General features: G+C 38.7%; 1 protein-coding gene across 5 annotated transcripts in view; it reads right to left on the reverse strand.

The window, feature by feature from the left end:
- The window catches only part of grip1 (glutamate receptor interacting protein 1), a 116987-nt gene that overhangs the window by 36228 nt on the left and 67456 nt on the right, over positions 1 to 13303 (reverse strand). For all 5 annotated transcript variants that reach the window (XM_041780337.1, XM_041780336.1, XM_041780339.1 and 2 more), the window contains exon 2: positions 1842 to 1922. In XM_041780337.1, the coding sequence (XP_041636271.1) occupies positions 1842 to 1922 (81 nt within the window). The remainder of the gene's footprint in view (positions 1 to 1841; positions 1923 to 13303) is intronic.

Consider the following 13303-nt stretch of genomic DNA (forward strand, 5'->3'; position numbering starts at 1 on the left):
CTTCAAAATATCAAGATATAGCCTAAAAATATGACTATAATAATTCTAGGCTATATCCCCCAGCTCTACTAATCTTAGTCTAGTCTTCCTCATGGAAAAAAGGTAGTTAAACATTTTTAGTCATAGGTTTGAACACTGCACCAATGATGACACAGACATGTGTTGCCAAAATTTCTCAATCGCCCCCTTGTGGCTGGCTGCAGAAAGTGCCTCTAACAGAAGAAGTGAATGTACACTTTAGAAGAAAATGAAATATTTTAAGACTGATATGCTAATAAGACCAAAATATTTATTTGAGTTAATTTGAAAGTACGGCCCCTACAGAGTCTGTTCAGAGAAAAGAGGCAGGTTAAGTATTTTCCTGCTCCACACATGACAATTCTCAACACAGAAACTGCAGGAACACTTCCAGCTGTGGGGGTCAAATGTGAACAACCAAGTCAGGAACTTTACTGCATAGGTTAAATGTTTGACACGGGTTCATAAGTGCAGCTGTTAAGCCCTGTGTTGATGTCAAACATACACAACAGTCTGCTCACAGCCCAGGTTTGAGGATCTCTGAGAGACTTTAACGTGTTGTAAAGGCAGGGCTAGGGCTGGGCAATTAATCGCAAATTAGATTAAATCGCAATATGGCCTTCAGCAATTTTCAAATCAGAGAAAGTTCCTTAACCTGAAAATTGTATCAAAACACCAGTTTAGAACGTTTTCAGAATTTTTAGAATAGCGTGCAAAAAAATCCTATTTTCTTCATTTTTGTATGTTTTTCTTATTAAATATGAGAATTATTTAAAAATGATCATCCTCTTCGATACAACACTTCATATCAAATGTGCAAAATGAGTTAAAAAATATTCACAGTTTGATATTTTTTAAAAATTCTTCTGCCCTAGTTTAATCTAATATTGTGTTTGTTATCAAATAGAATGAGTTATTCCAATTTTTTTTTGTAAAATGCATGAGATGAAGAACTTGAGAAATAATTGCTTATTACATCGCAATCGCAATATTGGGAAAAAAAATCGCAATTAGATTATTTTCCCAAATCGTACAGCCCTAGACAGGGCTATTCCTCAGACAAATTGATCAGTTAATCGTCCAATACTTTTACTGATTTTTAGCAACACTGTGGCTGGTGTGACCAGCTGACTTCCTCTCTCAGCTCCAGGGAGCTGATTGGCTGAGTGTGCACTGCATTCAACCAAGTGCTGATATCTTTACAAACTGAATTGCAGATGCAAGGTGCAACGGCTCAGTTCACACAGCTGCAACGCTCTGAAACGGTCTTAGTGCACTGAGGATATCTGGCCTGAAGATGGCTTAAATAAAGAAAATCTTCAATGATTCAATCAGACAGTTAAATCCAGTTTGATTTTGCACTAAACCCCTGAAAACTGGTCGTGCCATGATAACTTCCTCTACCTGGGACAGCAAAAGTTCTTCTGTTTTGTTCAGAGTGATCCCACCAGCTGTAATCTTTAATTCATAATCATTGGATTGGCAGAAAACTGGGAGGTTTCCCATCATTGTAGCAGCTCTAATATCTCTGACAGGAGTAAAATCTTGTTTCAGACAAATTAGAAAATTCCGATTGCAGCAGTCTGATAGAAGTTTCCAAGTAGGCCAGCAGCTCCAGGTGGGAGGAGATAAACTGCGATTGTAAGCATCTTCCTGCAGGTCACACCAACAGAAAACATCAGGTAACAGCTTTTGTTCTATTTTCAGAGCTGTTATCTTCATCTCTGCGCTTATTAGCCGTGCCGGTGGAGTCACACAGCGTGAGCCACAGACAAGAAAGAGACGGAGAGACGAGATCGCGGAAAACAAAAGAAGAGTCTTACCAGGGATGCTCTGCCTCCTGATGGCCAGCGCTCCATCTGGAGGTCGGGACCCGGCTGAGTGTTTGGTGTACGGCCCTTCATCTGAAACACAGAGAGACACAGACATTAATTAAACATGCTGAAAAACTCTATGTGTAGGTATATTCAGGTTTCAGGCATGGGACGGCAACATAGATGTACAGGTGAAGTTTCGACCACACGATTGTGTTCATGCTCAAGTCATGAGAGAGTTTTGAGACAAATTTTAAGATATTCCTAGAGACATTCCAGTTTCAGGACCAAAATTTTCCCAATGCATTTGTGCAAATTAGATGGTCTTTTTCTTGTGATAGCTTTCAGCTACAAAAATGACTGAATATCAGAATTTTTTTCAGTATTTTAAAAACACTGATCATTAAAACAAGAGTGGTCTAGGTGTTTCAATTCTGTGGTATCATTGGTGCAAAAGTTGTGAACATTCCCTGCAGGTGTTCCTGAAATATTGAAGAATAGGTCAAAGTAGAGACAAAAAGCCTTTTGGCCACGGCTGTCGAAAAGCAGAAGCAGTTAAGAAAGTCTTTCTGTTTCTTCTCATGGCAACTGAAAGTCTGTTTTATTATTTTAAAGCTTATGTACATTCTGATAAATCAGACACTGTTTCCCATTGCAGTGGGAATGTTTCACAATAAAAATTCCTTTGCAAGAGCCACAATCTAAGTGGTGAAAAGGGGCAAAAACGGCTTAAAGTAGCAATAAATCAGTGAAAGGTGGCAAAAATGGTCCACAAGTAGCAAAAATCTTGCAAAACAGGAGAGAAAAGGGACTGAAATTGGCAAAAAGCAGTCAAGAGTGGCAAAAGAAATAGGAAAAAGTGGTACTTGATGGCAAAAGGTAGTTTAATTGAGCCAAAAATGGTGAAAAGAGGCAAAAATGGTATAAAAGTGTCTGAAAGACAGTGCAAAAATGGGAAAAAAGAAATAGCAAAGGGTAGCTCAATGGGCATAAAATGGTGAAAAAATGGTGAAAAGGGGCAAAAATGGGATAAAAGTAGAAAAAGAAGTGGTATTTAATGGCAAAGGTAGCTTAATTGGGTGAAAATTGGCAAAAATGGTGAAAAAGGGCAAAAATGATAAATGGGACAATTATGTTTGACAATTTAAACCTTCTATGTAAGTCTAGGAAAGAAACTTGATTATTGTGATTAATTTCTGAAGTCAAAGTTTCCCTTTTCTGAGGTTTTCTAGGGGAATAATATTTCAAATCAAGACATAAGAGAGCCACAAATAATCACAAAAGAGCCACATGTTGAGAATCACTGAATTAGAGTATGACTGAATTAGAGTATAACTGAATTAGAGTATGAGTATTCTGAACAGACAGGAGACGGCCATGTAATCGTGCACAGTTGCATTCACATCTCTAGGACCATGCTTTAGTGCACATGAATCTTGCACTTTCATAGTTATAACCTCGAATACTTGGAGAAAATGTGTCACGCTTCATGTACGAAGTCTCGAGTTATGGCCGACCACATTTGTTGTTACAGTGACCTTTGAAAAGTGTGCATCAGTGCAAAAGTTGTGAACATTCCCTGAAGGTGTTCCTGAAATTTTGTGTTTACAAGAATGGGTCAAAGCGGAGACAAAAAGCCTTTTGGCCCCGGCGGTCAAAAAAAGTCCACATCTTTAAGCAGAATTATGCATGATCAATTCACCTGTATTAATACTGATCAAATGAACCAGACTTAAGGGCCAGACCTGGACCCAGGTCCCTTATGTGAAACCACCCTTAAAACCTCAAACTATTCCTTTAACTGGCTCTAAAGATGTCAACAACCTGATCCACATTTGTTTCACACATCAGAAACAAACTCTACTATAATCACTGACAAAGTTGAATGTCTCTGCCAGGCTCCCATAATGCATCTGTACTCACCATCATCATCATCAGACACCACAGAGCTCCTACCACAAAAATACATCCCCGTGTTTAGATGTTTTGATTAAAATCACACTGAAAAGCTACTGTAATCCTTCTGTTAAAAGCCTCCTGCTCCCACCAGCTGGTAAACTAGCGTGTTAGCATCCTCTCGTCATCCTGGCGTCTGACAAAGCTCTAAAAACAGACTGAATGACCCTGATGAACCGTCTGGTTCTAAAGCTGCTGCTAAGAGGTCTGTTCAGTCCGCCTGTTCTCATGAATAAAGAAACTACCTCCAGACAGAAGTTAGCTCACAGGGACGGGGGGAACACGGTGGTCTTTCTGCTTCTGGACCAATCACAGGAGTCCATGGGGAGACCCCGCCATGATGTCATCATGCAGAGGAGAGAGGGGAGGCACTGAGCTATGACACCAGATCAACTCAGATGACCAGGAAGTGTCAGATGAGAACTTCATTTACAACTCAGCATTGCAAAACTTAAACTGTGTGTTGATTTAGAATTCCTCAGCCATGACTTCATCGTTTAGCTCTGATCTCAGCGAAAAGGAGCAACAAATGCACAAGCATTAAACCATAAAACTCACTCTAGTCCAAGTAAATATGGCATCCTTCTCACTAATCCCTGCTTGCATCAGTGCTGATGCACCACGCTGCTCCCTCCTCTACCCCAGCCTCCTCCTTTATAGAATAAAGCTTCACCTCCTCCACCCCAGCCTCCTCCTTTATAGCATCAAGCTTCACCTCCTCCACCCCAGCCTCCTCTTTTATCGCTTAAAGCTTCACCTCCTCCACACCAGCTTCCTCGTTTATATCGTAAAGCTTCATCTCCTCCACACCAGCCTCCTCCTTATATCTTTAAGCTGCACCTCCTCCACCCCAGCCTCCTCCTTTATATCTTAAAGCTTCACCTCTTCCACCCCAGCCTCCTCCTTTATATCTTAAAGCTTCACCTCCTCCACCCCAGCTTCCTCCTTTATGGCATAAAGCTTCATCTCCTCCACCCCAGCCTCCCCCTTTATAGCTTAAAACTTCATCTCCTCCTCCTCCAAATCATCAGGGTTAATTTTACATTTTTAAACTGGAGGAAATCTGCAGACCTCATACCAGTGAGCCAGTTATAATAAAAACTGGATATGATCTGGTGGGCTGGGTATAACTGCACCGCGGGCTGGATTTTGTCCCCGGGCCTTGAGTTTGACACCCCTGAACTAGAGCATCGGAAAAGAGAAAACAGTTTCAGGTGATTTTCTTTACATTTTTTAAATACGTATAAATCCAGTGTACTTCTTGTCATACTTATAAGAGACTCTAATCCTAATCGTATAAAGTCAGCAGGTCCTCTTGTGCACGGTTTCTTAAGAAGATAAGAGGCATTTAAACACCTGTTTTCACAAGCATTAGAATCTCGACAGCCTTACGTAACACCTTTACTTCTGACAGAAGCTGAGATGCCATTTCCCGTCTCTCATTTCTTCTGACACTTTGGAAAATTGTGTCTGAATTACCGTAGGAATTCTTCAGTTCTGTCCAAAAGCATTTCCCGTCACAGTGACCTTTAAAGAATGAAATTTAAATCAGTTCATCCTTGAGTCCAAGTGTGCATCAGTGCAAATATTTAAAACCACTCCCTCCAGGCGTTGCTGAAATATTGCGTTCAACAGAATGGGTAGGACACAATACTACAAACAGACAAAAAGCCTTTCAGCCATGGCTGTCAAAAGCGCTGAGGCATAAAAGTCTCCTAATTTTGTTGTTGTGCCCGTGGTGGCCCATGATTCTGAATAAGTAGAGCTTTTAAATCATCTTGTGTGCAGCAGGAGTACACTGAAGTTTCAGGTTCTCCTCTGACACGAGCGGATGGATCAGTAAATAAGAAAAGATAACTGCTAATGGAAATAATCACAGAGTGCAGCTCCTGGAGGCAACAAAAGACTACTAAACTGTCGCTGCACTCATCTCCCTTTAGCCGTTCTGACGGCTGCTTTTTCATTTTATCTTATGACACTTTATCGTAGCCTGGTTCTGACTCTGTTTTATTTTATTTTGTCCGACTACACTCTAATCTGCTCTAGATCTTTCCTGTTCTTTGCTGTTTGGTTCCAGCCGCAGAAACACAATGAGGCTCTCATGCACACACACATACACACACGAACGTACACACACCATAGCTAACCGAAGATGAAAGCTGAGCCTCCTCCTCCTCTCCATGTAGGACAGCAGCATCTCTTTTTCTGTCTGCAGCTACAGTACACTCACTATACATATCTATACACATACATATGCACTATACTACGCTCTCTATGTGTTATATAAATACTATTACAATGCAGCTGGGGCGTTTAAACAAGGTCACACACCGGTAAAGGTGCATTTAGAGGCTTTAACTGAAGATAAATACCAACGTAAGGCAGTAGAAACGCTGCGTTTGATACTGAAGTAAGCAGCCGTATTCAAGAAAATTACCTTTAAGCATTAAAAGGTGGAAAAATGTGCCCTCTAAACACTGCACTGCTAAGTTTCTGTGAAATATTTAGGACTGTTAAATAATCAAAGTTTTTATTAATGTTTGATCACAGAACTTTGATAGTTATTTGCAATAAATCACATTTAAAATGTAGTTATTTTGCATTTCAAAGCTTATTTTTGACTCCTTACTGACAATGTTTCATCAGTTCATCTCACAGAGAATCAAAAAAAGTCAGAGATGTTTTTATAATGTTGATTTTTAGATTTTTTTTTTTGCCTATATGAGTGCTGCACTGACACCAGTGTGGGCTGAAACCATGGCTTAGAGCTAGGATGCAGCTTCAAAGTTCTTATTCTGTCAAATAGACTGATCAATACTGTTAAACATCAATAAATATGCAGGAGTGCATGTACAAAATAACTCACTGACTTCGAGTCATCTCTGTTGCTTCCCTGTGTAAGTAACCCAGTTAAGATGACGTATTAAAATATGAGATTTCTTTGCTTTGTGGTACCGACTTAATCTAAGATATGAATTAAAACCTGCTCTAAATGTAAAGAAATTAAAGGATCCTCTGACAGATGATAACATGAACTTAACCAGGGCAAAAAGAACTTGCTATTGATTGAAAGTAAATGCAAATATCTAAAATTTTAAAAAGGAAATGTTCCATATCTCAAAGTGAAAGTTACTTTTTAAGGAGCATTGGCGTCCTGGTTTTACATTACTATGAAAGTAGAAAGGGTTAATAGCTTACAGCTGCTGCCTCCTTAGGGCAATGTAGCATCAGTATGCCTAAAACAACAAAATAGTGTGTAATAAATGAGACAAAAAAATTCAAGGGGCGCGCCGGGTCAAGTGGTTAAGGCGCGCAACATGTATGCAGGCGTCCCAGGTTCTAATCCAGCCTGTGGCATCATTTCCTGCATGTCCCTCCCCGCTCTCGCCCCTGTTTCTGAGTTTATCCACTGTCCTCCTCTCGCTAATAAAGGCACGAAAAAGGCCCAAAAATAAATCTTAAAAAAAAAAAAAAAAGAAAAAGAAAATCAAGTAGGGATGCATGATAACATTGGAACAACACTGGTAACGGCAGCTATAAGCTTATAAAGTAAAATTACTTCTGCCGATATTTAAAACCAATAAAATGGCTGCAAAAATGTTGATCTGCATCAGTTTTTAATCAGCCTTTATCGGCTCCTTGAGATGTAAATATGTACCTATATCATCTGTAAATATCAGCCTAGATTGGCTGTAACTATTGGCCTGTATGGCTGAAATTTCAAGCCACACCTGTTGTAATTATCGGCTGTGAATATCGGCCTGTATCATCTGTAAATAACAGCCTACATAAAGATAGATATCGTCTGATATTGGCAGTAAATATCAGGTCTATACAGGCTGTAAATATTGATGTATACCAGCTGTAAATATCAGCTACATAGGCTGCAAATATTGGCCTGTATCAGCTGAAATTTCAAGCCGAACCTGATGTAATTATCAGCTGTGAATATTGGCCTGTATCAACTGTAAATAACTGCCTCTATAACGACAGATAATGGCTAATATCAGCTTTAAATACCCGCCTATATGGGCTGCAAACATTGTCCTGTATCAGCTGAAATTTCAACCCAAACCTGTTGTAATTATCAGCTGTGAATATCGGCCTATACTGACTTTTATATCAGCCAGTAGAATCTGTAAATACTGACCTATATTGGCTGCAAATATGGACCAATAACAACAATAATAACATTCTGTCTTTGCTGTTTAAATTGGTTCCAAATATCTGCGGTCAATTCCAGCCTGTATCAGTGATAAATATTAGCCTATATCTACTGTAAATATCAACTTTCATTGAGTATGAAAATTCAGCTGTACTGGCTTTAATATCAGCCCATATCATCTGTTATTGTCTGCCCATCTAAGTTGTCAATTACAGCCTACACAGGCTGCAGCGATAGCCCTATATCATCTGTAAATATCAGCCCACGTAACAACACATATCGGTTGATATTGGCTGTAAATATCAGGTTAATAAAAGCTGCAAATATTGGACTATATCAGCTGATATCCCAACCCACACGTGCTGTAAATATCAGCTGTGAATATCTGCCTGTATCGACTGTAAATATCAGCCAGTAGAATCTGTAAATACTGGCCTGTATTGGCTGCAAATATGGACCAATACCAACAATAATAACATGCTGTCTTTGCGGTTTAATTTGGCTTCAAATATCTGCAGTCAACACCATCCTGTATCAGTGATAAATATCAGCATATATCTGCAGTAAATAACAATCTTTATTGGGTGTGAAAATTTGACTGTATTGGCTTTAATATCAGCCAATATCAACAGTAAATATCTGCCTATATAGGCTGAAATTATCAGTCTTTCTTGGCTGTGAATATCAGCTTTTATTGACTGTAAATTTCTGCCTATGTCAACAACAATACTGGCTGTTATCAGCTGTAAATATCTGTCTATAAAGGTCATATATTTTGTCCTTTCTTGACTGTAAATTTGTTCTGTATCAACTTAAAATATTGCTCTGTATCAGTTCTAAATATTGGCTTTTATCTGCAATACATTTAAGCCTAAATGACTTGTAAAATCAACCAATACACAAAGAAAATGCTTGCCTACATTGGCTTGAGATATCAGCTCACATCAGCTGTTAATCTTAGCCTATATTCACTGTAAATATCGACCTATATCAGCTGTATTTATCAGCTTCTGATGGCTGTAAAATTGGGCCTTTATCACCTGTAAATATCAGTCTTTATCAGATGAGAATATCGACCTATAATGGCATAAAATAATTTTTTTTATGAGCTGTAAATATCAGCCTATAATTCATATAAATATTAACTTATTCTGGCTATAAATGAAGCCTGTATTGGCAGTCAGTATCAGCCTGTATCAGCTGTAAGTATTGGCTTATACTGGCTTTGAGATCAAACTGCATATATGGCTGCAAATATCAGCCTATATTGGCTTTTAATATCAGTCTATATCAGTAATAAATATTGGCCTGTATTGACTGTAAATATTGGCCTATAGAGTGCTAACAGCAGTCCATATTGGCTGTAATTATCAGTCCATATCTTGAGTCTTAATTAAGGCCTAGTTTGTGCTGTCTCCAGGATCCTGCTGCAGATCAGGACAGGCCCTAGCTTGATTGGATCCAGCACCCCTTAAAATCTCTAAACACATTTTGTTATACTGATTATCTTTTCTATCATTCTTCAGTTTACTTGAGGACAAATTACTAGAGAACCTCTTGTTTTCCTCGTATGCCTTTTATGTGATATTAATAACAGAGGGGAGAGTGAGAGGTCAGATCGTGGTCACGTCGTGCAGGGACGCCTGGAGTGGGCGTTTGTTGCAGGTCACGAGAGCTTGGTTTAGCAGAGTGAGAAGGAAGAATGCAAAAATGTCAGAATCAGCTCAGGTTGGCTGAGGTATTTTTAGATGTGGACGTCAGCCGGATGTTTTGACTCTTTCAGCAGAAGGTGCTGGTGATCACGTTAACAACATTAAGAGAAGAATAAGCAGCATCAAACATTCTGACGAGGTAAAGGAGGACGAAAGCCTGGAGGGAGAAAGAGGGAAGAAGAGGCGCAGAGATCAGTGGCTGTTCAGGACAAATAAAAAGGTAAGCAATAACCAATAAAAGAGTATTAAGTTTGATTATGCTGATTAATCTATCAGCCTAATAAATGGGGTTAACGCTCCACATAAATATAAGTTTATGCATTGTGTAAAAGTAGTTTAAAGCTTATAAACATGCTGAAATATACCCAGTCATTCTGCAGCAAACAAGTGGGCTTTCATGCCGAGAAATGGTGAAACGGTTGATGGTGCTGCTTCATGAGGGAAGGGGGATTTGAGGGGGGAGAGCTCTAGACCTCAGAATTGAAATGAAGTCTGGTCTTATCGTCTAATAATCACAAATAAGCCAAACGAAACTGATCAAATCATTCCATTCAGAAGCTGAAAGCATGAAATAGTTGCTGAGGAAAGGTTAAAGATAGTCTAAATGTCTAGATGAATTCCCCTCAGGGCGATAACAGCGGTCTGACCTTCATCAGCACAGGTCATCACACCAAAATCACTCATTAAGGCTCAGTTATATCTTCACCACCACACGCTGTCAGAGTGACAAATTACCCGACACAAATCTGAAACCAGAGACGGAAGAGCTGTCCTTGAAATCCAGATGATGTTATACTTAATATTCTTCTTACTAGGGCTGCTACAACACCAGAATTCTCAACTTTGATATGATAGTAGTGCACATTCAACAACACCTGTTTGATACCACAGTGACAGAAAAAGCACCACCTGGACACAAAGAACTGATCAATATGGATACTTAGAATTACAACCTCAATGCACACATACTACAAGTAGGCAAACTGCTTGTAGCAGTCAAAGTGGCGTATAATCCAAATATTTCCTCTAAATGATCATTAATAGTCCACAAGAAGGCTCTGAGGTGATCCAGCTCCCCGTGATTTCTTTTTGTTAATGAAAGTCAGTGATTTTACAGTGATTTAAAGCTCAATTTTAAAGAAAATCTGGCAGTAAATAACACTAACTTAACCAAGGAAAAAAGGACTTGCTATTGGTTGATCTATTGATGACTGTCTAACTCAACGAAAAGTATGAAATAAATGGGATTTAAACCAGTAAAGCAGGGGTGTATGATACATCTGGCATGATCTGGGTAATGGCAGATATAAGCTTGTAAAGTAAATTATTTTATTCCTGATTCATACAGTGGACATACTGGCTGTATCCATTGGCAGATATGGGCAGTCAATATTAGCCTGTATCAGCTTTTAAACCAGCCTAGAAGGGCCATTAATGTTAATCTATACTGACTGTATACATCCACCTAAACCAACTATTAATTTCACCCTGTATTTGCTGTATTAATTGGCCTTAATGGGCAATCCAAATTAACCTTGTATCTGCTTTAAATATCATCATTCATTTGCTATAAATATCCTGTATCCGCTATATAAGGGTACCCGCTAAATACCTGCCTATATCAACAGTAAAATTAGTCTTCATCAGCTGCAAGTATCGGCCTATGTAGGCTGTAATAATAACCTATATAAGCAAAAAATATATGCCTGCATTTGCTGTGAATATCTAGCTTTATCAGCTGTGAATATCAGTCTGAATATGCTGTGAATATCAGTCTATATCAGCTGTAAATGTCAGTCTATATCAGCTGTAGATATCAGCCTATATCAACTGCAATTATTAGTCTATATCAGCTCTGACTATCAGTCTCTATCAGCTGTAGATGTCAATTTATATCAGCAGTGAATATCAGTCTCTTTGAGCTGTAAATGTCAGTCTATATCAGCTGCAAATCTTAGTCTGTATCAGCTGTGAATATCAGTCTATACCAGCTGTGAATATCAGTCTATACCAGCTGTGAATATCAGTCTATATCAGCTGTGAATATCAGTCTATACCAGCTGTGAATATCAGTCTATATCAGCTGTGAATATCAGTCTATATCAGCTGTGAATATCAGTCTATACCAGCTGTGAATATCAGTCTATACCAGCTGTGAATATCAGTCTATATCAGCAGTGAATATCAGTCTCTTTGAGCTGTAAATGTCAGTCTATATCAGCTGCAAATCTTAGTCTGTATCAGCTGTGAATATCAGTCTCTATCAGCTGTGAATAACAGTCTATATTAGCTGTGAATATCAGTCTATATCAGCTGTAAATATCAGTCTATATCAGCTGTGAATAACAGTCTATATCAGCTATGAACATTGGTCTAAATCAGCTGTGAATATCAGTCTATATCAGCTGTGAATATCAGTCTATATCAGCTGTGAATATCAGTCTATATCAGCTGTGAATATCAGTCTATATCAGCTGTGAATATCAGTCTATACCAGCTGTGAATATCAGTCTATACCAGCTGTGAATATCAGTCTATATCAGCTGTGAATATCAGTCTATACCAGCTGTGAATATCAGTCTATATCAGCTGTGAATATCAGTCTATACCAGCTGTGAATATCAGTCTATACCAGCTGTGAATATCAGTCTATACCAGCTGTGAATATCAGTCTATATCAGCTGTGAATATCAGTCTATACCAGCTGTGAATATCAGTCTATATCAGCTGTGAATATCAGTCTATATCAGCTGTGAATATCAGTCTATACCAGCTGTGAATATCAGTCTATATCAGCTGTAGATAGCAATCTTTATTAGTTCTTAATATTAATCCTTATCAGCTGTGTCTTTATCAGCTGTAAACATATATTAAATCCAGGATGGCACACCAAGTTATAAAATGGCTGCCCTTGCTTAAAATGCTCTACCTTCCACTTCTCCTGAAAGACCCCTTACTCACACTCGCCGTTGAACTTCTGCCCTTACATCTGATGGAGGACGGAGCAGAAATACACAGTAGGCCTGAAAGAGAGCAACTTCAGCAGCAATCAGACAAAGTCTAATCTCTTACTGCATGTTTGTGTAGAAGTGTTGGCATGTTTCTTAAATCTTTAGAGCTTAATTGCTGTGAAACAATCAGAAAACATGTTTCTCTGTATCACTGCTCTGTTTGTAACTACCAGCAGTTCCTCTCTTTGTCATTATCCACCTCTGCTAAAGCTAAAGTTAAACCACCTCTCCATGAACTCATGAATCTAAAGGGACTTTTTAAAACTATTCTCATATGAAAATCCTGCAGAGAAATCCAAATAAACAAGGAACTCGAGTGGAGTATTTGCTGGCTGGAGTTTAGATCAGTTACTGTGCTTTATTATTCAAATATTCAAACATTTTTGGGATAAAGTGGGACTCTTAAACTCAAGGACGCTGAGCACTGATGTGTCATTTCTCTCTTTGTATCCTGGGTTTATATTTGAAGGTTTCTGTCAAAGTGAAATCTACCTACTGAGGATTTTTAAGGACACAAGAGAAAAGAGGTTAGCAGAAATCTGGCTTCACAGAGAGCGCTCTGATACAGATCTTATTATGGGGGGGAAAAAAGCACACTTCATGGAAAAAGATGATTAAATAATGCAT

This window comes from Cheilinus undulatus, linkage group 23 (genome assembly GCF_018320785.1).
Source record: "Cheilinus undulatus linkage group 23, ASM1832078v1, whole genome shotgun sequence".
NCBI lineage: Eukaryota > Metazoa > Chordata > Actinopteri > Labriformes > Labridae > Cheilinus > Cheilinus undulatus.